The sequence below is a fragment of the Sceloporus undulatus genome, chromosome 1, assembly GCF_019175285.1.
Source record: "Sceloporus undulatus isolate JIND9_A2432 ecotype Alabama chromosome 1, SceUnd_v1.1, whole genome shotgun sequence".
NCBI classification, from domain to species: Eukaryota; Metazoa; Chordata; class Lepidosauria; order Squamata; family Phrynosomatidae; genus Sceloporus; species Sceloporus undulatus.
This window is the reverse complement of record NC_056522.1, coordinates 246,236,656-246,261,030: the sequence shown is the minus strand read 5'-3', so window position 1 is coordinate 246,261,030 and position 24,375 is coordinate 246,236,656. Positions and strand designations below refer to the sequence as shown.

The following is a 24,375-nucleotide window of genomic DNA, read 5'->3' as shown; positions in this document are numbered from 1 at the left end:
GGGAGTTCGCGCCGGAAAGGGTCCGCCGCCGCCGCCGCCGCCTTGGTTCGAAGGGTCTTCTCCGTGGCGCGAGGCCGAGTGACGTCGCGGAGGGAGGGAAGGAGGGGGTGCCTTCCTTCCTTCCTTCGCCCAGCTGGTTTGCGGAAGGGCCTCCGGGGAAGCAGGGATCCTGGAGCCCTCGGGGGAGGAGCCCCCCTCTTCCCCCGAGAGGCACGGCGTCTCTGCGGGTACGTGGTGGGCATTGCGCGCTGGTTGTGGGCGGGAGAGGGGCCTCTCGGAGGCTTATTTATTCTGTGGCTCCCTGCCCTCCCTCAGGAAGGAAGCATGGCTATAATGGCTTTCCAGAGGTTGCCATCATCATCATCATCATCATCTTCATTAGTAATAATAAACAAATACATGACATTACTGTTCTTTGCAGCAGCCTCTGGTAGGTGCTCCTGAATGCACTCCCCTAATTAATTAATTCGCTAATTAATGATGATAGTAGTTGTTCCTTATGGCAGCCTCCGGGAGGTACTTCCAAACACTCCTCCCTGGAACTGCAAAGCCCAGGACCCACGGGAGGAGCAGCAGCAGCAGAGCAATGCTGGTGTTATAACCGGCATCTTCTGGGTCCAGGGCACAAGGCCCCCGTGAATGTGGAAAACACCTCTCTAGGGATCTCTAGGTCTTTCAGTGCAGCATCTGTCAGGCACTGGCCCTAGGGCTCCCTGGAGGAGCCTTCTCTAGGCCTCTCAGGGCAACTTGTATTTAAGGTTGACCATAGAGTTGCACTGGAAGGCCTAGACATTCCTAGACAGAATATATGAGTCAAACCCATGAATTATCCAATCCACAAATATCAAGGGATGAGTGTATATGGTGCTCTTGAGGCTGGGCTTTGCCAACCCCAGCCCTCTTCTTCTCTTCCTGTAGCTTTAGTTTAGCAGGTTATATTGTGTTCTCCTCTTCCTCGTTGTGTTTGAAAACCAAGCAAAAGCAGAGGCCAAAAGAACCGGAGGAGCCACCCTTGAGTTGCCATTGTGGAATACACTCCTTACTTTACCCTTAACTGAGATGCACACTACACTCATCCCTCCATATTTGCAGCTTTGATTATTCACAGATTTGATTAACACGTTCTCTCTAGGAATCTCTAGGTCCTCCTCCAGTGAAACTCTATGGTCAGCTTTAACTAAAAGTCACACTGGAGGACCTAGAGATCCCTGGAGAGAACACTTTACTAGGCCTGTGTAGCTCCTCCAGGGCGGTCCCAGGGTCAGTGTCTGTCGGACGTTGACAACAGAGTTGCCCTGGAGGACCTAGAGATTTTGTTATTTGCATTTTCCCCATATTTACAGGGGTCTTGTGCCCCAAACCTTAGCAGATGTGGAGGGAGAAGTGTAGTAAGGACCCAGGTTATCACACTACACTCTCTGCATTTGGGGGGATAGACATTTGTCTTAATAATAATTCATCTTTGCTCCTTGGCAAGTTAGCTCATTTCAACCCTGGCTTCATTATATGCTGGTAACAAGCCTCTCTCCATCCCCTTCAGAGATGTTATGTAGTGCTGTTTGGAACCTACTCTAAATTCAGTGCCAAACCGACTTCAGTTTCTGATTAAAAAAGGGACCAAACTAACACAGAACGATAGAGTTTATATCACTCCTGCATTATCCACATGGGGAGAGAAATAGACATAGGCTTCAATACTGAAAGTGTATTAAAATACAGTGGACGCTGTCCATGTCACAGCCATCTACTTATGTCAGACCCAACTGGCAGGTTTGCCCTAAATGGCAGAAAGGATGGCCATCCCCAACTGAGTTTGAGGGCCTAGGTTTTTATGCTCAGGCTAGTGTCTCTCAAGGCCTAAATACTCTCCTGTCTGATCTTGGAAGCTAAGCAGGGTCAGCCTTGGCTACTACTTCAATAGGAGACCACCCACAAGCACCAAGTGCTGTAGGCTATATTTCAGAGGAAGGAACTGGCAAAAGCACCTCTGAGGAATCCTTGCCTAACAAAACCCTATGAGATACATGGAATGGCCATAGGTTGACAAGTGACTTGGAGGCCCATAAACACCAAGACCCCCAAGTAGTACAGCTGCTGTAGGAAGAAAGAGGAGGGATAAATAAGGCTGTCTTCATCTGTGTTTCTATTCAGAAGCAAGTCCCAGTGTGCTGGATGGGATTCCTCTTACGTTGTGTGTGTGTTTTTAAAAATGAATTTAGCTTCCATTGTGTTCTTGCAAAGCAAATGATGCTTAAGACTTCCAGCCCTATTTGGGTCAACAGTTCAGTCCATTGAAGTTCAGAGTTCGTTTTCTGTGAAGTGGTGGGGAAACCCATTGGGCCCAGGCTATGAAGTGCCAGCCACAGATAATAGTGCTTGTAAGTGTATATTAACATATCTGAATATGTTACATAAAATGTGGCCCTGTGTTCCACCTTCCTCTGCCGCATGTGTCAACCAAGGATTGTAAACAATGGAGTCAAAGAATCATATTTGAATTAGAAGTAAGGGGAAAACCTATGAATTTGTTGTAGAACGGCACAGAGTGATGTGGGAATGTATAGATAGAGATCAGAATCACTGTTAAAAATCAGAGTTTATGAAGAGAAGGAGCTAGAGAGATTAGAAATAAGGAACTGCAAGAATTGCACCCTCTCTTCTGAGTAGCAATCTGTGTCTTTCAAAAGCAACACAGCAAATAAACAATGTAACATATGTATAATAACTAACAACTTCTGGTTACTGAAAGATTTGTACGCCCTGAAGAGAAATCAGAGTTACTTTAACAACTTTCCTTTTAAAGGCATCTTCAGAAGCATTTTAGCAGGATTTTTTGTGTGTGCGTGTTTTATGGAAATCTCATGTAATAGGTTTTTCCACATAAATAAATGAGATCTCAATGCCTGGTTGTTTAAAAGAGAGCCTAGGCAGAGAAGGCAACCGGTTAAGTAAGTTGTACTGACACAGTAGTGGTAGTGAGTGGACATATGGTTTGGGAAACCTTGACCATCTGGTAATAACTGTTCATTTGTGGGGTTATGAGAGTTGCATATCATTGGGTGTCACAAAGGAGAAACTGAACACTACGGTCCTTTTGCGCAGAGTTGTAAAGTGTGGAAATACATGCAAGGAATTCCTCTGGCTTCTGCTCTTACTTGGCAAGCAAATTCCTCAGAGTTTGCCACAACATTGTTGGTTGGAAGATCAAAGCTTAGAGATGCTGACCGCATCTCAGGGATGTTTATGTTTCAGGAATGTTTTAGGAGAAGGAATGAAAAGGCTAGTGGAAGTTCACTTCTAGAATAATGAGTTTTTACAGTACAGGTTGGAAATTATAGTTTAAATGAAATCTCTTAGTACATTAACCATATCTAGAAAAATGCATGATATAATGTTATTTTCTTGAACTAGTGAAGGGCACAGCTGAATAACTTATTATGTATTTATAAAAGCTTAGTCTGTGACAGTGTAACCACTACAGTGGTACCCCGGGATACGAATGCGCCGGGTTACGAATTTTTCGGGATACGAAAAAATCCCATAGGGATTTATTGCTTCGGCTTACGAAGGTTTCTTCGGGTTACGAAAAAACCGCGGCGCTATTTTCCGCCACCGGAGGGCAGCAGAGAGCTATTTTTCCATTAGCGCCTATGGCAATTCGGCTTACGAAGGTATTTCGGGTTACGAAATTAACCGCGGAACGAATTAATTTCGTAACCCGGGGTACCACTGTATAGCTTTACTATAACTTTCTTTCTTTCATGATAAGTCGCTGTAATTGTATATAAAGGTTTACGTTGTATGGAGACCATTTGACCTGTTGTGTTTCCTTGCTGTTTGGCCTCAGTCTCCCTCCTCAAATCTCTCTACTCTCTCTCTCTCTGCACATACCAGCTTCATGCATCTAGATCAGTGGTTCCCAAACTCTGGCCTTCCAGGGCTTACGGACTTCAGCTCCCAGAATCCCAGGCCATTAGCTAAGAGGGCTGAGGCTTCTGGGAGCTGAAGTCCAAAACACCTGGAGGACCAAAGTTTGGGAACTACTGCTCTAGATGATGATTGGACCTGCATCCATAAAAACTATGCTACAATAAATCTATTAGTTCTTAAGGTGCCATCAGATTCTTGATGTTTTTTGCATTATATCTGACAAGTGAAACCTGCAACAAAATGTTGTAGTGTGTCATGCCTGTGTTCACTCTTCCAATCAGCCAGGCCTGTCTTGTCTACAGTACTTCATTCCATCTCCACCTCAATTTTCCATTCCTCCCAGTTCACAATCCATATCCATTGAGCACCCTCATTTATCCTTAGGTGATTTACTGTGTGTGTGTGTGCAGGTCCTACCTGTGAGGTTTATTCATTTGTTAAAACGTTTGCATCCCAACCTGTCTCATAAGATAACTGGACAGTGTTTTGCTCCCGCTAATAGGAGATTCTCAGCAGCAGATATCCACTCCCAGGATGATATATAAAAGGAAAGAGATTCATAGAAGTATTGAAATGTCACTCCATTTAGGGTTTTAAATAGCATTACCACCACCTTGAATTCACACCAGATGCTTATTTGCAGCCGGTGCAATTCCTTGTGCTGTAATGTGTTCTTGCTGGCAATCTAGCTGAACTGCTGCATATTGCACTAAGCTTCAGACTCTGGGCAGTCCAAATAGTAAGCACCACTGTGGTGTAACTAGGATATTTCCAACGCATGAACCACTATGAAAAGGTTAACCTTGACTAAGGCTGTAGCTGGCAGTCTAGTCAGAAATGGCTCTGGGTGCTCTAAGTGGCTATTCACTTTCTCTCTAGGCCTTTAGTGACAGTAGTTGGTACAGGAATACTCCCAGTTTATATACCAGCTCCTTTAAGGGCATTGCAACCCCATCCAAGGCATGCTGCCTAACCAATTTCCAGATGTCTTAAACATCAGTTCGCAGAGAATCACATCTTATCAGGATTCAGCTTCAGCTTATTGGCCCTTGTCAATATCCAGACATGTTCTCTTTTGTATTTGCAATCAGTTAAATGCAGCCAATATTTGATGCTATCTAGAATTGTAATCTGTAAAGTTATCACTTGAAGTTAAATATGTGTATTTTCTTGTGTTACCTTACATTTGTGAAGCAGAATAAGTGATCTTGACTTAAGGAATGTTTTACTATCAGCCTTCAAAAACAGTTATCTTTAAAATTAATAGGTACAGTTTGTACTTTTTTTGTATATCACTTTCTCCTTCTCAGTGCCTTCTAATTTTTTCCCTCCATTTTTTTTTCTGGTCCAGGTTTGCTCTGCATAAGTATATATTCATAATGTGAGCATATTGAGCATATTGAGTTGGACAAAAGTACTCAGTATTGCGACTTTGCAGGCTGATCCTGTGTGTATATACTTGGAAATAATCTCTACTAAATGGAGCTTGGGATTTACTCTCCACTCAGTATGCACATTATTATTAATCTTAGATTATCCATCTTTTAAAAATAACAAATCTTCTAGCACTGTTGAATTGCTTAAAAGCTGAGACTTCAGGCTCATACATAGTGTGACTGTCATTAGAGTATCAAGGGATTTGACTTAAGCATGACATGTGTCTGTGTGGAGAAACAGTAAAGTCACACCAGTATACAATAATAATTCTTGTATAGGAGCTCATTTGACACAAAGTAGCCAAGAGACATAATGATTTAGTGTGACCCAAATTAATTGGAGTGAGCTTTGGACTTCCCTTCTGTTTGTTTCTCTCCTTATGTTCGTCCTGAGTTTCATTTGATCATTTTGTAATCCATTGGATTTACCAACAAACTGGTATTTCCATTAATTGTGTTTAGTTTTTTTTTTTTTTTAAAAAGGATAACTTCAGACCATGGTTTATGAAGCTGGCTGGCTTGAACTGGTTGCACTTAAATCTAAACCGAGTCTTAATCCAGGTAACATGGCAAACTGGGTGAAGTAGAAGTTTCCATACTCCTCCTGGCTTGTCAGGAGTGAAGGGAAGCACCAGCGCTGAAAGCTCATTCTAGCTTCTTCATGTGCTAAACTATATAGCATGACACAGAGCCCCCCCCCCAAAAAAAAAAGCATTATTGTTGTTGGAATATGACATATGTGAGCTTTTGGCAAGGGCAGGGCATAAACCCAGATTAGACAAATGCATGGGGGCCAGAGGCCAATTACCTCCCTGCCAACCACCCCTATAGGCCCATATCTTCTTTTTTCTTCATTCTCAAAATGGCAGCCAAGTGTGATGTTTTGTCACTTCCTGTTGCCATTTTGAGGGGGAACCTGAGGATACACACCTTTCCCACCCGGCTATAAATCATGCAATATAGTTCAAGGTGTTTAAGTTCCTAATTGGGCATTCACACCAATTGGAGGGGATGAGAAATCACATACGTTTTGGGGAAAATACATTACAACTTTCACAGAACAGTAGCCGTTATGCCGAGGAATGTTCTTATCATAGAGGAAGCATGTAGGAGAAATATGTAGCAGTACTTTTTGGGGAAGAGAAACAACAGTTTCATAAATTCTTGCACCCCTTGCTTTTTAATGATACAGTGTTAAAACCTTGCAAATAGGGTTGGGTTCAGAATATTCTCAGCACTAGTGCTGTTACAGACTTGTTCTAGAAACTGTAAAATAACAGGATTTAATTATCACTTGGCTAGAAAATAACACTTATAAAGAAGCATATAAAACCCAATTAGCTCATTTCCAGAAAGTGACAAAAAAAGGTCAGCAAGGCAGATGATGTTGTTCTTTTTTGGGGGGGGGGGGGCGGTTTACAGTAAAATAAGAAACTGGCCCTCCAGGTGACATTGCACTTTGTTTGCATTTGGTGGAATTCTGTTGGATTTTTTTGGATTTAAACTGGTACTTGTTACTAAAGTGTTTAATGGAGATGCAGTTAGAATACACATCTCTGGTATATGCGCTACACTTACTCTCAGTGTGTCCTTATGATGTTCACCTTCATCCACTTCAGTTTTTGTAAACTGTAAAAATTTCCATCTTCTTTTTATAGAGAAATTTAGTGTAAAGTATTTGCCAATAAGCAGCTTCCTCAAGGTCACCTTTTTCCTTACCTGTGCTAAGAACAACTTTCAGAGAGGATGCTGCTCGTACATCTGCCTCTCTGACAAAATAGTATTGCAGATCTGAAATACTAGGCTAACACTTCAAAAGAAGACGGTTTCAATTTAGCACACAGTGACATAGACAAAGGTCCAGAGCCAACTGCAGAAATAACCCAGTTTGAGACTGCTTGAACTGCCCTGGCTCAATGCTAGGGAATTCAGGGAACTGTAGTTTTTTGAGACATTTAGCCTTCTTTGTCAGAGAGCTCTGGTGCCACAACAGACTACAATTGCCAGGATCCCCCAGCACTGAGCCAGGGCGGTTTAAAGCGGTCTCAAACTGGATTATTTCTGCAGTGTATTTTGGATCCAAAGTAAAGCCACTAATTTTCTGCTTATCTACATTGCTGCACCCCCATTTAGAGGTAGTTGGCTGGTTTCAGAAGTGCTAGGAATGTGAGATTTTTTAATTCAGAGTCTTTGATGCCTGACTGTAATTATTCATCATGCACATGAAGGGAAAAATCGGAAACAGATTTCTCTTTTACCTATTTGGAATATTTTAGCAGAGTTTCATTAGTGAAAGGACAATTCATTGAGATGTTATTCTTTGGAGCCCTCTCTGCTTGTGTGGAATAAAATAGTTACTCCTCGATGAATCCTGATGTACCGTAGTGTCTAGATTCTGTTCTATTGCCCTTGTTTTCTTAGTGCGCATTCCATGTTTTTAGTGTATCAGTGCATGGCAGTGAAAAGTTATTTGCTTTATTTTAAAAATATTAAAATGTTTCATTTCCAACGTATATCACAATATCTTGGTGTGGTGTTTAAGTAAAATCAATATGAACAGGATAAAGCAATTTAAAACAATAAAAAATACTTTAAATAGATTAAAAGCATATAAAATATGCTATAAATCAAAGCAAGATTAAAAAGTTAAAGCAGTTTAAAACTATGTGCCTAAGCATTTTGAGATAAATATACTAAGCCAAAGCAACAGCCATGTTTTTACTTGGTGCTGAAATAAACAGCTCAGTTATTGTGAAGTCGAAGGCTTTTATGTCCGGCAACCATAATTTTTTGTGGGTTTTTCGGGCTACGTGGCCATGTTCTATATGAAACGTCAGGAATCAACTCGTATAGAACATGGCCACGAAGCCCAAAAAACCCACAAAAAGCTAAGTTATTGTTTGGTCCAAAAATGCAATGAACTGCTGAACAATGGAGTATTTTAAAATAATATAAAACAGTAAACATTATACTAAAATCACACAGTTAAAAATATCAACACTAGTAATAAATAAAGATAGCCAAAAAAAGATCTTAGTAAAGCCACACACCACTTCTGGAAAGCCAGGCCCTTCCTAGTACACAGGCTGTGTATCACTTGTGCCCGCCCACCTCATCATCACACGTAATAGAACACAGAGCAGGGCCTCTTAAGCTGGTACCTGTCTAGGTACCTTTGGGAGCAGACAATTCCAGAAGTTAACCAACCTAAATTATTTGGGGCTTTAACCATCAGAAACCACAGTTTAAATTGAAGCAAATGGCAAATGTTGATGATGAAGGATTACAGAAATGTGTTCTGATCTCCTGGCACCAGACATTAGCTGGCAGACACACTTCTTTTTAACCAATTGAAGATTCCTGTTTGGCTGTAAAGGCAGCCCCTGTCATGGCCAGCCAAGAGCAGCTCGAGGAGGAGCCTCCTCCAGAGCAAGAGCTAATTGAGGCTACACCAGGTGGTAATCTTGCTCTGCCAGGTCCCAGCTGTGCTCTCCCAGCCCCAGAGGAGGAGGCCCAACCAGGTCCTAGTGCTAGTGAGAGGCCTCCTGTGGTGCAACAGCCTAGTGGTGACTCTGGGGAGGAAGCTTGCCTGGAGGTGCCTACTTACAAAGAGAGAAGGGCTGAGAGTTCATGAAGGCGCAGATCCAAGAGGATTGCAGAGAGGCAATTAGCCAACCAGCCTCAGGTGGCACAGGGGAGAGTTTCCCTTACTTAAGCTGTAGAGAGGCCTCCACTCATTGCCAGAGTTAATTGCATGATCCCTTGGTGTGATTGCTGCTGGCACTGGCTCCTTGTATCTTGACTCCTTGTTGCTTTGACCTTGGACTGGGCCCTTGTTATCTTCTGGCTGCTTTGACTACTCTGACTCTCGGTATCCTGACTTCAGCTTGGCTTTCGGACTGCTCTCACTCTTACTCCTTGCAAGGTCTGTGTCCTGCTTCCACTTGCTGGGCTAAGCCATTCTTATCGGCGCGTGTCTGTGTGTGCTGGCTGCAGTCCAGGACAGCCCCATGAACAGGGCATTGTGCAATTACAGTAATTCATTCTGGAAATAAGGGCTTCAATGGTTGATGTCATGTCTATCTCCTTTGTGGAAAGGGCCTCCTTTGAAGATTTGTGGGTCTCCTTCTGTAAAGTTTAATTAGCTTTTGGAATGTGGCCTCGGGATGTTTAGCCATTCCACTTGTTACGGCTGGTAAGGTGAGGTATTTTTGAAACTGGAAAACAGTTTCCTTTGCTGGCAGCAGGTGTTGCAGAGAAGATCTTGGAGTCATGGCTGCAGGTTTGGTTACTTGGCAAATCCATATCTCTGAACTGTGGCATTAGGAGGCTCCTGTGTCACATCTGATTTCTGTAAATGATGTATTTAACCAAATGCAAGGATTTAAGTTGAGAAATCTGTACTTACGACAAGAGGCTACTGTTAGAACAGAATATGGAGAAACAGAATGGGTCCCAGTTGGCAAAGGAGTCTAACAAGGCTACATTCTATCACCTTGGTTTTTCAACTTGTATGCAGAAAATATCATAGGTAGATGATATTTTCAAGAGCAGGTTTAGACTCAGATGAGGGAGGAATGAAGATAGGAGAAAGGAATATTAACAATGTAAGATATGTGGATGACACCATAGTACTAGCAGAAAACATCATAGACTTGAAACAGTTATTAAGGAAGATCACGGAAGAAAGTGCAAAGGCAGGCTTAATGCTAAACATGAAGAAAACAAAAATAATGGCCACAGAGGACCAATACATTCGACCTAGATGATGAGGAAATCAAAACAGTAAAAGAGTTCCTGTACCTTGGATCAAACTTCATCAGGGAGGAGACTGCTGTCAATAAATCAGAAGAAAACTAGAAATGGGAAGGTCTGCTATGAAAGAACTAGAAAAGATTCTAAAGAGTGAAGATAAACAACTGAGCATGAAAAGTAGAACCATCCAAGTCATTATATTCCCTGTTACCATGTACGGATGTGGGAGCTGGACAATGAAGAAAGTGGATAAGAAGAAAATTATTTTGAGAAGTGGTGCTGGAGAAGAGTCCTGAGGATACCATGGATGGCCAAAAAGACAAACAAATGGGTCCTTGAATAATAATAATATTTTTTATTTATATCCCACCTCTCCCTATGGATCAAGGCGGGTTGCAGTAACACAAAAGTAACAATAAAATACATAATACCGCCTTGATCCATCTGGGAGAGGCGGGAAAATATTAATAATAATAATAATAATAATAATAATAATAATAATAATAATAATAATAATTAGTATAAAACCAATTCTACATAATCCCCAACCCTCCTCCCTAACAGATCAAACCTGAAATCTTCCTGGAAGCCAGGATGACAAAACCAAGGCTCTCGAATTTTGGCCACATCATGAGAAAGCATGACTCATTTGAAAAGACAATAATGCTAGGAAGTGTGGAAGGAAGTAGAAAAAGAGGTATATTGCATACTAGATGGATAGACTCAAGGAAGTCACAGGGTATGAAATGACAGGATCTAAGCAGAGCAGTGGAAGATGGGGAGTCTTGGAGATCTGCTATATGCTGGGTCTCCATGAGTCAGGGACCACCCAAAAGCAGTTAATAACAAAAGCAAATTGATTCTATCTATATATTGACAGGATTTCGGTTTGAAAGAAAATACATTGTAATTGCAGAATAGGAAGAAAAGATGGTTAATGATATCTTGTCTGAGCAGGATGAGGACCAAAATACAGTTGGACCTTGGTATCTGATGGAGCTTGGTTCCAGGACACTTCCCTCCTGCCCTAATACCAAGCTCCATGGCTGTTCAAGTCCCATTATATACAGTGGCATAGTAAAATGGTGCCCCTTATATAAAATGGCAAAATCAAAACTTGCTTTTGAGAAGTTAAATTTTTAAAAAATGTATTTTCAAGTCATGGATGGTTGAATTCATGGATAAAGAATCTGTGGATATGGAGGGGTGACTGTACTATCTCTAGCAGATAACTGAAATTGCTTTTCTCAGAGACTCCCCATACATTTTCTGAGCAAAGCTTGACTTTATATCTTCCTCATTATGTCTGCCAAATTGCCTACTGTGTCCAATGTGACATGATGTATGTGATTGCCTCTGTATAATTATTATGTCACTCCCAAATCTCATTTGCCTTCCTCTACTACAGAAACATAGAGTTGGGAGAGACCACAAGGGCCATCCAGTCCAACCCCTGCCATGCAGGAACTCTCAATCAAAGCATCCCTGACAGATGGTCATCCAGCCTCTGTTTAAAGACCTCCATAGAAGGAGACTCCATCACTCTCCAAGGGAGTGTGTTCCACTGTCAAACAGTTTTTACTACCAGGAAGTTCCTCCTAATGTTGTGGTGGAATCTCTTTCCTGTAGCTTGTATCCATTGTTCTGGAGCAGCAGAAATCAAGCTTGCTCCATCCTCAATATGACACCCCTTCATATACTTAAAAAACAAGACTGTCATATCACCTCTTAACTGTCTTAGCAATAGTAGCACAGGTGAAAGAAAGGGTGAAAGTGGGAGAGAAATTAAATTTGCTCAGACTACATAGAGTGAAGTAAATTTTTGTCTTCCTCAAATCTGGGATGAGGAGAAGCTTTGAATTATGCACCTTAATGGTCAAAGTATTAATTATACTGTACTTAGTTGTACTCTTGGTTGCATAGTTTGACACTCCTCTTGTCTGCTTTATTATGATTACTATCATACCAAAGGAAACATTTCTATAAGGATGCACTTATCATACCACCATAAACGCACATGATCTTATCTGATGTTGTAAGCTAAGTAGGGTTGGGCCTGCTTAGTACTTGGATGAAAGTTCATGAGGGATCTCTAGGTAGGGCTGGGAAAGAGTGGGAAGGATCTTCCTTGTGAGATGTGAAAATTACACATTCATCAAGTAGTTGAACACTGCACACATTTAGGGATAGGCCTAACCAGAAACATGAAAGGCGTGGAGCATAGAAAGTTCCTTTTTAAATTAATTAATCACCATAACTTGTTATGGTATTTAAAAAATAATTGTTGCTGTTACTTCTGGGTAAGGAAAGTAATTTGTTCTGTTGATCAGTAAATTACTTGCTACATTTCTGTTTCTTCCTCTCTCTCTCTCTCTCGCTATATATATATATGTGTATGTATATATATATATATATGACCTTTTGATAAGGGCATGACATAAAACTTGAGATTCTTGTAAAAATGCCTACAAATTCCCTTTAAAAGTAACTAATGAAGAGTCTCATTACACCAGTAAAGTAGCTCCACCACTTGCCCAATTTCTTTTCTTTATGCCTTTGTTACAAAAATTCTTTTGTTGCTCCTTGCTTCCAGGCACTTAATGAAATGTGCCTGTAAAAGTACCCTTCATGTGGAAACTGATTTAAGTTTTTCTCCATGGCAGATAGAATCATGGAATCTTAGAGCTGGAAAAGACCACAAAGGCATTCATGTTCAACCTCCTGCCATGCAGGAGTACACAACTAGAGCATTCCTGAAAGAAAGCTCCAAAGAAGATTGCACCTCCCTCCAAGGAAATATGTTCTACTCTTGAATATCTCTCACAGTGAAGAAGTTCTTTCTAATTTTTAGGTGGAATTTCTTTTCTTGCATTTTGGATCAGTTGGTTTATCTGTTTAGTGCAAAGTATACATAAATAATTTCTTTCTGTACAAATCAGAAAAATTTTCCCCACACACCATTGTTTGTATACCATCGTTTGCAGAGGTATGGAAGGATGCCTGTAGTGAGCTGCAGCATACAGGTACCTGTCTATATTTTAAGGGATTGCTGCAGAGAATTGTCTGTGCTGAGTGACTCTTCTGTGTGTTCTGTATGCCCAGGTTTCCCAGGACTGAATGGAATCTATTTCACTGTTGAACAGGTTGAGACCATATTATAAAATTGTTCCTTTTAGAAAATGTGGTGATGTGGACACATGTGACAGAGGCATATAAAATTCATGTTGTGATTGTTAAATATTTGAATTTCTTAAGGCACGATTGCTCTAATGCACTGTGTGTAATGATGGGTAGCTAGATGCAAAATGGAAATACTTGTACAAAAGATTCCCATGGAAGATCTCTATTAGAAAGTTGTATAGAGTTTGCTTGTTTCATCTTGGGTTATACTTTGAAAACTGCTGAGTTAGATGTAGAAATATTCTGGAGTGGACAGCTGTGCCAAGGCTTCCCTATTGGGGAAGACAAGCAGACATCTCTTTACTTCTCCCTGTCCCGCTTCCTACCCCATGGGTCTCCCTCTTCACTGCCACCCTTGGATCGCTGCCTCCTCCTCCTCCTTCTCTCATTCCTTCCCTCCACCAGCCAGCCTCCCTACCTACATGGTTGCTGGTGCAGGGCATGGTGGCGGTGGCGGGCTGACCCCCCCTCCTCCATCATCTGGACCATTCCCCACTGCCTGGCCTCCTTCTCTGTCCCATAGAACTACCTTACAAGGAGGCCGGGACGGAAGGAGAGAAGCAGCAGGCCTGGAGGATGGAGGATGCATGTGCATGCATGCATCTGTACTCCCAGCCTGCCTCTCCCTCTCCTTTGCGGGGGTCTGGAGGCAGGCTGGGAGTGTGGAGGTTGGCAGAAAGGAAAGGAGGGAAGGAAGAGGAGGAGGGAGGGAAGGCTGGTGACAGGGAGATGGCAGGGGCCATTGTGAATCTGCCAGTGGTTTCCACTGGGATGAATCTATTTTACAATAAAATGATTCATCCCAAAAAACACCACTTTGGAAGTGGTGTCAGGAAACCTCTGGGTTTACCCCACATTTTCCTCTTTGAAATTGATCTGATAAGGATCAGGATCGATTTCAAATGGGAACTAGGGTCATACACCTCGAATCCTGCTGCGATTTATATCGTAGTGGGAATGAGGCCTACATGAATCAGTTTTATCAGGAGAAAGGTTGAGCTGACCTTCTCACATAGATAGATTCTGGTAAATTCATCAGATATCTCTAATCACAGTCACAGCATGGTTATACTTTTCAAAGACGTAGTTGTGTGAGTTGATGTTAGAGTAAGGCAACATAGAGTCATGTGGCATTTTTAAGAGTAACTTATTATAGCATTAGCTTTTATGGATTACAATCCACTTTTGTTAGATGCATGAGCTATAATCTTAGAAATTCAGATACAAATACACAACAAACATGGTTGGGAGTAGAATTAAAGTGAAACTAAAGACTGTAAGTATATTGTTGACACTGGCTATTAACAAAATTGTTGATGATAACAAACATTTCTGGCAAGTAGTAAGATAGTTAGCGGGTTGTTTGAGATAAATATCTACTCAGCAGTTTATTTACCTCTAAGGTTGCTTTGCTTTGGTGCCACATCAAACTACAATTCCCAGAATTCCATAACATTGAGCCATGGCAGTTCAAGTGGTGTCAAACCGGATTGTTTGTGGAGTGTGGATGCAGCCTAAGTGGCCTTTTTTCTTGGCTTCCTGGAAATAGTTGAACTGACATTTGTTTCATATAAGGATTCACACTTGGACAACTGACTCAGTCTCAGGATATCAATCTGTTCTATGGTGGTCTGTTACCAGATTCTGTGGTGGTTGTTTTTTTTTAAGTCAATGTATTCTTTAAGATACAAAAGACACTAAAAACGGAACAAACCTGAATGATATTAGTGTAGTTCACAAAATGCTTCTCTGTTTAGTGAACATTAGACTTATCTGGATGGCACTGTGGTTTTCAGAAATGTCCAGCAAAAGCTGCACCTGAGTTGAGAACTTTGTGTTTGGCACCATTCTGCTACATTATATGCAATGTACATGATATTTCTGTGTAATAGATTTTACTCATACTGCATTATGATGAAGCTATTGGATTGAGGTGCAGCTAATTTTAAGCATCCGTACCATCTCCATTTTTCTTCATTTGTGGCTCATTATATTTAGTGTCTGGGCAATGGCTTTTTAAAAAAATTTTATCATTGTAGTTCCTTCTGAACTCACTAATTTTCTTCAGTGTTGTCATTTGCCTTTTCCTCTTTTGTTTTTTGTTTAGGCAGTAAAAGGATGCTAATGGGAGAACCATTCTTCTGAAATTCAGGCTGGCTGGCTGGCAGGCTGCCATTATGGGTGAGTTCCTGAATTTAATAAAGCACTTCAAACAGCTTTTGTTGTTCACAGTGTGAAAGTTACAAAATATAGAAAAGGCTGGGAATGTTCAGGTGTATGCATTACAGTTTGGAAATATACTTCAGCATGTCTTAGTCCTGGAATGGTAAACGTGGGGGACCTTGTGAGCATCTTTTAAGTCCCTTGGTATCCAGTGGGGTTAGGTTCGTTGAGGACCACCCGGCGATACCAAAACCTGTGAACGCCCAGATCCCATTATATACAGTGAATTAGTAAAATGGTGTCCCTTATATAAAATATCAAAATCAAGTTTGAAAATACTAGGATCATAGGTCTCTCCTAAGAATCAGTTTCTGAGAGGTTAGTTTCTGTATTTGAGCCGTTATTTTTGTCTTCATGAATTTTAGAGAAAAATGAAGTTTACATAAATTGGACATACAGTACTTGCTAGGTTCACAGGTTTAAGTGTTCTCTGTGTTAAAATGATGCACAGGAACTGTTGTTCTCTAATCCCATAGACTATTTTACAAGCAGATCTTCATGCAACGTAATTCATTGTATTTTGAGTGAGACTGTTTCAAAAGAGAAAATATTCATCATAGCTCCCTCCCTCTCCATTGGCAATTTTTTCACTGAGAAAATTTAAAATTCAATTGAAAAATGGAAAATTTATCTTGGGGAGGGGGAGGGAATGGAGGGAACACCCGTTTTAAAATAATGTCTTCTCTATTTTTTCCTTACATGTTTGTTCACATCTTTAATTTTGGATAATATTGAACTTCTATCATCCTTGACAGTTGGTCAGACTAGCTGGGATCAGTTGGAGCTTTAGGGCTAAATCCAGTGGTAATCCTACACAATGTAGACTACGGGAGGGTTTGGGCTGGAGGGTGGCATTGGGAGTTGCATATCTTCTGCACCCCCCCTCCCACTTCGAAACAAAAATCCCTTCAATTTTTATACCAAAATGTCTGAAATGTTCCCTAGTTGGCTTTGGGACAGTTTTGCCATGTTTGGCATAATTTTTATCTCAGGAGAGGACTTATATTCATCAGGAAGCAACAAGAAGGTTAATTTCTAGGTTGCTTCCTAGAAATTAGGCCTTAGAAAAAAGGTCTCCCAGGCCTAAAATAACTCCTAAGAGGACTCAAATGTGTCAGTATTCCCCTTGTGCTCCCTAAAGTGTATTACATAGTACAGGTATACCTCAGTTAACAAAGTAGATATGTTCCTGGGCATTAGTACTTTAACAGAACATTTGGTACCAGAGGCAAAAATAACATGGAAAGAACCTGCGCCTGAAAAAAAAAGATAAATTCAACATATTTCAGCAAACCTTTTATTCAAAACTAACATAATGCACATGTGAAATGAAACAGCCAGGTCAGATAAACATTGTAGAAGTAAACAATAACATTTTGAACCTTCTAGAGTCTGCAGCCAAGAATGTTTTTTTCTTTCACCGGTCTCCACTTTTCTTATGATTTGGGGAGTGGGGGGAAACTTACAGATTTAGACTTTTTTCACATGCTGGAGGACTGTTTTTGTTGCTCATACAGTAAGGGATTCTGGAGGCAGCTTATTGAGTTATTCCTATACTTCTGGCAAAAAAATCGGTTTTATGGGACATGTCAAGAAGCTTCAGAGTACAAAAAACCAGTTTTGGCCACTCATGGATGTCATGGACTGCATTTTCCCCTCCCCACAACTATCTTAAGTTCCACTGATTTCAGTGGAGCTTTTCTAGGTAGGACTTTCTAGGTAGGACTAGTCAGGACTAGTCAACAGTGCAATGTGGCAGCTAAAAAGGCCAATGCGATTTTAGGCTGCATCAATAGAAGTATAGTGTCTAAATCAAGGGAGGTAATAGTGCCACTCTATTTTGCTTTAGTCAGACCTCACCTGGAATATTGTGTCCAGTTCTGGGCACCACAATTTAAAAAGGATGTTGAGAAACTGGAGCGTGTCCAAAGGAGGGCAACTAAAATGGTGAAAGGTCTGGAAACCAAGCCCTATGAGGAACGACTCAGGGAGCTGGGGATGTTCAGCCTGGAGAAGAGAATGATAAGAGCTGATATGATAGCCCTGTTTAAATATTTGAAGGGATGTCATATTGAGGAGGAAGCCAGCTTGTTTTCTGCTGCTCCAGAAACTAGGACCCATAGCAATGGATGCAAGCTACAGGAAAAGTGTAAGATCCAACAACCCTCACCAATAATCTCCAACAGCAACTTGCTTAAAAGCAGTGAAGTTTATTGAGATATGAATGAAAGTGATCAGACAGACTTTTTAGTGAACTCTGAAAAGCAAATCTCAAGCCTCAAGTTAAAAGCACTCCTGGCTGGCCCCCACCTTTTTTACTCTCCCGCCTTCTACTCCCCACACCTCTCCCTCCCGTTTGCTTCCCAGGCTAGAGAAAGCAGGGTGACCTTGGAGAAGCTCTGCAGATGTCTCTTACTAATTAAACAGTGCATTCCAGACCTATGCAATTATCCCGCCAAAGCATCCCAACCCCCATAGCAAAGCAAGCTGGCAGACTACAATTTTAAGCCATTACAACAATAATATGAACAGTAACTACAGTGGATGGGAATATTGATTAGTTATTGGCTTTGGAGCTCTGACAAAAAGAGATTCCAGCTCAACATTAGGAGGAACTTCCTGACAGTAAGGGCTGTTTGACAGGGGAACACACTCCCTCGGAGAGTGGTAGAGGTCTTTAAGCAGAGGCTGGATGGCCATCTGTCAGGTATGCTTTGATTGAGAGTTCCTGCATGACTGGAGGTTGGACTGGAAGTCCCTTGTGGTCTCTTCCAACTCTATGATTCTATGACTAACATGGAATTTAGTCACAGGTTCCCACTCTTTTCCCCCCCTAACATTATAGGATTGACTGCTAGTTTGCTTCCAGAGATAGACAAATCATCTAGAAGCTTTTATCGGACAACTGTATTGTTATGGCAGTGTATCTTGCTTTATAACATACTCTTATGCAGTAAATTAAGATTTGTGACATTCAGAACCTTGTTATCCTAACAGCAAAAAGTTAGAATTCAAAGTACCCAATAGATTGCCAGACAAGTTTTGAACATACACTTTTTGTATGGTCTTAAAACCTGCCATGCCATATGAACCATTTTTATCTGGCTTGTTTTATTGAAGGTATTGTGATAATTTGATCATTTAATTATGTTAAACATCATGTTTTATTTTTAGTGAATATAGATTTTTTACATTTAGTGAATATGGATATTTTATTTCTAAACAGATGAGCAGCAAGCTTTGAATTCAATCATGCAGGATTTAGCTGTCCTTCATAGGGCAAGTCGTCCTGCATTGCCTCTACAAGAAACAGGAAAAGCGAAATCATCTTCGCCAAAAAAACAGGTAAACTTGCAATATGTTTGCCTTACACAAAGATGAATCTGTGTGCATTTGATGTGAGTGATTTTCGCTTCCTAGGAATGTTCCACCTTGTGGTGTACATATTTTTAAAATTAGGAGGGAAATGAAAGGAGTATAGTGTTGCAGAACAGATCTTAAACAGATGTGTGCTGTGTACTAGACCAAGGCATTTCCCGAATTCCCACTTCCTAATTGTTTTTTCCATTACCAAAGGATTTTGTTTCAAATTTGTTAACCCTCAGTAATCTAGAGAGAGGTACTCACAAATTCTCCTTCACAAATGATCTTTGTTACCTGTTTTGTGTTTTTGATAAATATGCCTTTCCCTTACAGAATGATATTCGTGTCAAATTTGAACATCGAGGCGAAAAAAGGTAAAAATTATTTTCAATTTTACCATTTTCCCGTTGGTCTTTTAAGACTTCAGTTGAACACTATTTTTTAACTCCTCAGAATTCCAGATTATTTTATAGGTTTTTAGTTCATTGATTTAGTTTGAAATGCCTAAACAACTTAGATATTCAGAAGCATGAGAATTTGACAGAAATGCCTAGACATGTGTGGAGGAAGCCATTTGGTTGGAATATATGTTAAAGGTGTCTTTTTAATTCTTACTCGTTGTCCCCCCTTCCCCAGAAATGTAAATGTTAACCTGGGATGGTTATGTCATGCTGTTCAGCCACTCCCCAAGTAATATCAAAGAAGATAAAGAGTTTGGTGAACTTCATGAACAAGAAGGTGGTTGGAGTACACATTAGCTGAGTAAATTATTAATGCTTAGAGAGAACAAATCTCAAACTAGCTAGTTTTTTTTTCTTCCAACGACAAACTTATTTTGTGGAACCACTTAACAAAGGGCAGTATCCTGTGTTTCACCTGAAATGATAACGTAGCATGTGTTTAAGAGCTTCAGAGCTCCAACATGCTTGATTTTAAATATCACAAATCAGGACAGTTCTACTGAATGATATACAGTACTGACTTACACAGTTCAGTATCCCAAGTCATAAATGGACAACTTCTGAGCATGGCTTTCTAATACGAGAAAATCTGTGTATCCTTTATGAATTCTTACTTTTGCTGGAGGTTAGATCATTAACCTCCTTCTTATGAAAGAATTTATGAAGTACCTTCCATTCACACAACCAGTTATTAAGACAAAATACTAAATTTTACTTCAGTTTGCATTTTTTATCTAGATGTCCCTATCGGATGAATAAAAGTTGAAGTGCGATAATTGTAGTTAAAAACCACTTGCTTTCATGTTAGTAGATTTTTTCTTCATCAAACCATACTGTGTATTTCAGAATTTTGCAGTTTTCCAGACCTGTCAAGTTAGAAGATCTTGCTTCAAAAGCTAAAGTGGCCTTTGGACAGCCCATGAATTTGCATTACAGCAATAATGAGGTAAGATAATGGCTCCTGAATTGCTGTTCATGGTACACCACACTTGGAAAGCTTGACAGCAAAACTTGTGGGTGAAGTGCTTATAAATTATTAAAGTGATAAGTCAACTCATAATACATACATATACTTAAACATGTAGCAGTCTCATAAACTTGTTATAATAGGTTGATTTATACATCTTTTAAATAAAGAAAGAAAGTAGGGTGCACTTTCAAAGCTTGCTAATAAGATGCAATACAATCTATGCCATATGTATTTTTTTTTGTTGCTTACATAACCTTAGTCTTCCACCTTCAGATGGCCTTCTCAAATAGTTATGGAAGCAACATGACTTTCGGCAAATACTTTGCATTCAGTTTTGCCAAGACACCATATTTTATTCTAGTGCCAGATTTGCTATGCAGTGAAGAGAGTCAGAACATGGTTTTCTCATCTGTTGAGAATATACACCCAGTTGGTGATACAAAAGTATTCTTCACAACTGTCAAGGAAACAGGGAGCTCACCATAAGTAGTTAAATGCCATTTGTGGTCCTCTGTCCTCATATTTAAAGAAAGAGAACACAGCTCATTTAAAAGGCATGAGTAAGAACTAAAATGTTTATATTTCTAAATATAAAACATATACTGGATTTACTTGATCCTGCATAATAATAAGTGTGAGTATACTGCCAATGTTTGCTTTATAGTGGTAAACCAGATTCTGGCAAATCCTGGCTTACTGTGAAAAAGGTACCAACTTGGCTATGCCCGCAAGCAGCTGAATAATAAGAAATAGAAAATTCACCATAACATCTGAACTTCAAATCCTGGCTTGTTGCTCCCAAATGAGCCATGTTTTGCAAACAAAGTACAAATTCGGTTTACAAGAGAACAACAAACCAGGAACATAGACTTGGACTTTACAGTAAGCTTTCTCTTTCTGGTTAGTTTAGTTGGATATGGTAGGGGCCAAGTGAAACAACCATCACCCAGCTTTTCATGCTAAGTTTGGATTTGCCAGAATCCAGATATACTATGCTGTGCAGACATGTCCACTGTGTAAAAGTGAAGCAGCAAATGTCTTGCAAGCAAGACAACAACAGTTATATTGATATTCTGCCTTTTCCCCAGTTCAGGACGCTAGACAATTTAGGGGCTCAACAGGCTGCATCTTTTAGTGCCAGATCAGGGCCGCAGCAACTATATGCCACGGCTCTGATCTCTGCTTTCCACAACACAAAAAGGAGCCGCAAAAAGTGGCACCTTTTTGTGCCCTGGAAAGAGCACCACAACTGCCAGTGCAAGGCTTTTCCGCTCTCCCTTGGCAGTGCATCATGTAGATGCAGCACTAGAGGAGCACCATGATGCTGCATACTGTGTGGAGCGATGCACAGTGTCATGCCGGCCTGGGGGCAGAGTTGGGGCATGCATCAGCCTTTTTCCCGCCGGTCTGTCGAGCCCCTTACAAAGGTTAAAAATACAGCTTTAAAATTCATATCACAAAAACTAAAAATATAAGTCAACATAATTGAAAGCCATTAAAAACAAGACCTTTAAAAAAAGAAACAATAATAATAAAAAGAAATAAATCATACAGAACATTCTGAAAGGCCCTTTTCCCCTCAGCCGGCTTGCAAAAACAAAAAGGTCTTCATCAGTCTATAGAAAGATAATAATGAAGGCACCAGTCTAACCTCTGTAGGAGAAGGGAGTTCCAGACCCTGGGAGCAGCCACTGAGAAGACTCTCTTCCGTCTTCCCACCGATGTACCTGTGAGGGTGGTGGGCTAGAGAGACTGGCCTCCTGAGATTTCAAAACAGGGGCAAGCTTATATGGGAGGATAGGTCTTTCAGTTAACCTGGGTTTGAGCCAAATAGGGCTTTGTAGATCATAGCCAGCACTTTGAATTGTACCCAGAAACAAACTGACAGGCAGTAGAGCTGTTGCAACAAGGCAGTGGTGTGGTCCTTACAGCTAGTCCCAGTTAAGGCAGCTGCACATGTGCCACATTGCACTATTACAAAATCTGCATCAGATGAGAACTCTTCCACTGGTATTTTATTATGGTTAAAGTTTGGAACAAACTCACCAGTAGTAGCAGCTTTTTTTTTAAAAAAACTTGCTGTCTGTGATAGGTCAGACTCAGATTACACAGACATGGCATCTGCCCTTCAAGAGTTTTGGACAGCTCAGTGGAATCTACCTCCGGAGGATTGATTCTCCCTACTTAGTGTTATTTGTCACTCTGGCTATTAAAGTTAAGATGTGTTAAACCTCTGAACTTTTGTTCCATGAGATAAATAGCCATATATAAACAAATGTTGGTACTAGTTTAGACACTCTTCCCATGCAACAACCCTATTCTAAATATAACCCCACTGACTTTAAAATTTTGTGTTTAGCTTGTGGAAAAGGAGAGGAAACCAAACAACTTTACAATTTAAAATAGTTAACAGATGTGTGCGATGTTGAGCACCCTTGTTTTTAGGCCTATATCATGTGCAGCCAAAAAACTGGTTTTAAAAATGTAATAGTATGTGATGGGGAATGTTAAAAATATTGAAAAGGGAGACAATCTTGCCAAAGGAACTTATATGGCAAGATTGGAGTTGAAAGATGCATTCACATATGATGAGCTCATTGCAAGTAAAAAACATTCTCCCATGGGTCAGACTCTGCACATAGTCTCTAGAGGGCTGTGTACAGTTCAGAAAAGACCTGAACTTTAGAAATAAATTTACTTTCCAGTATGCAAATGTTATGTCCTTCATCATTATTGTCTCAGTTTCTTGGATACCCTTTTCTAAAAAAGCTTCTGATCATCTCACAAATAAAGTATAAGGAAGTTAAAAACAATACATAATAGAAGACAATGCTTTCCTGCAAGAATAAGTTAAAAGAGCTGTTGTTGTTGTTGTTGTTGTTGTTGTTGTTGTTGTTGTTGTCAGGCTGCTGCCAGTGTTTATGGTTCACTGTTCACATCCCGTTAAGAATTTGGGAGGATAATGCTGGAGGCCTCCCTGGGGAAGAGTATTCTGTAGAGGAGGGCTTTAAGGGAGCACAGTTGAAATGGCTGTCTCCCCTCTCATCAACCTTTAAGTTCCTCTTGGAGAAGGTACTTTATAGAAAGCCTCAGATAATAATCTCAGATTATGGTCTTGGTCATAGCAGGAGAGTCATTCTTATCAGGTGTTAGGGTCTCAAAACCTCAAGACTTTATAGATTATACCCAGCACTTTGAATTTGTTCCAGATGTGTTTTGGCAGCCAGTGCAGCTGGACCGGATCAGATTAGACTTTCAGATGGGTATCTATGAGCAACCTGTCCACTAAATTCTGCACAAACTGCATTTTCCAGCTCATCATCTGGATACAGTCTTGTTGTTAATTGCCCATGTGTTGACCTTGACTCATGACCCTGTGGATGAGACATTTCCAAGACCCCCACTCTTCCACTGCTCTACTTAAGTCTTGCAGACTCATGCCCATGACCTCCCTAACTGAGTCTGTGCATCTGATGTGCAGGCTTCTTCTCTTTCTACTTCCCTCAGCCTTTCCTAGCATTATTGTCTTTTCCAGTGAGTCATGCCTTCTCATAATGTGGTCAAACTATGACAGCCTCAGTTTGATTATTCCCCAAGGGGAATTTGGGCTTTTCAAGGACCCACTTGTTTGTCTTTTTGCTGTCCGTGGTATCCCTAGCACTCTTCTTCAGCACCACATCTCAGATGAGTTGATTTTCTTTTTATCTCCTTTTTTCACTGTCCAGCTCTCACATCCATAATTAGTGATGAGGAATAGCATGGCTAGGATGAGTTCAACTTTAGTGCTCAATTGTATATCTTTGCTTTTTAATATCTTGTCTAGTTCTTTCATGGCTGCTCTTCCCATTCCTAGTCTCCTTTTTATCTCTTGATTGCAGTCTCCATTCTGATAAATGTTTGATCCAAGGTATAAGAATTTTTAACTATTTTGATTTCCTCATTGTCTAGTTTGAACGTATGTAGGTTCTCTGTGGTAATTATTTTTGTTTTCTTTATATTCAACATTAATCCTGACATTGCACTTTCTTCCTTGACCCTCTTTAGTAATTGTTCCAAG

The 24,375-nt window shown here is 40.5% G+C and overlaps 1 protein-coding gene across 1 annotated transcript in view; it reads left to right on the top strand.

Annotated features, from left to right (window-relative positions):
• The window catches only part of MAP3K2 (mitogen-activated protein kinase kinase kinase 2), a 56,735-nt gene continuing 32,360 nt past the window's right edge, over positions 1–24,375 (top strand). Inside the window, exons 1-5 of the mRNA XM_042445433.1 lie at positions 1–227; positions 15,409–15,482; positions 18,751–18,869; positions 19,221–19,261; positions 20,195–20,294. Coding sequence (XP_042301367.1) covers positions 15,479–15,482; positions 18,751–18,869; positions 19,221–19,261; positions 20,195–20,294 — 264 coding nt within the window. The 5' untranslated portion in view covers positions 1–227; positions 15,409–15,478. The remainder of the gene's footprint in view (positions 228–15,408; positions 15,483–18,750; positions 18,870–19,220; positions 19,262–20,194; positions 20,295–24,375) is intronic.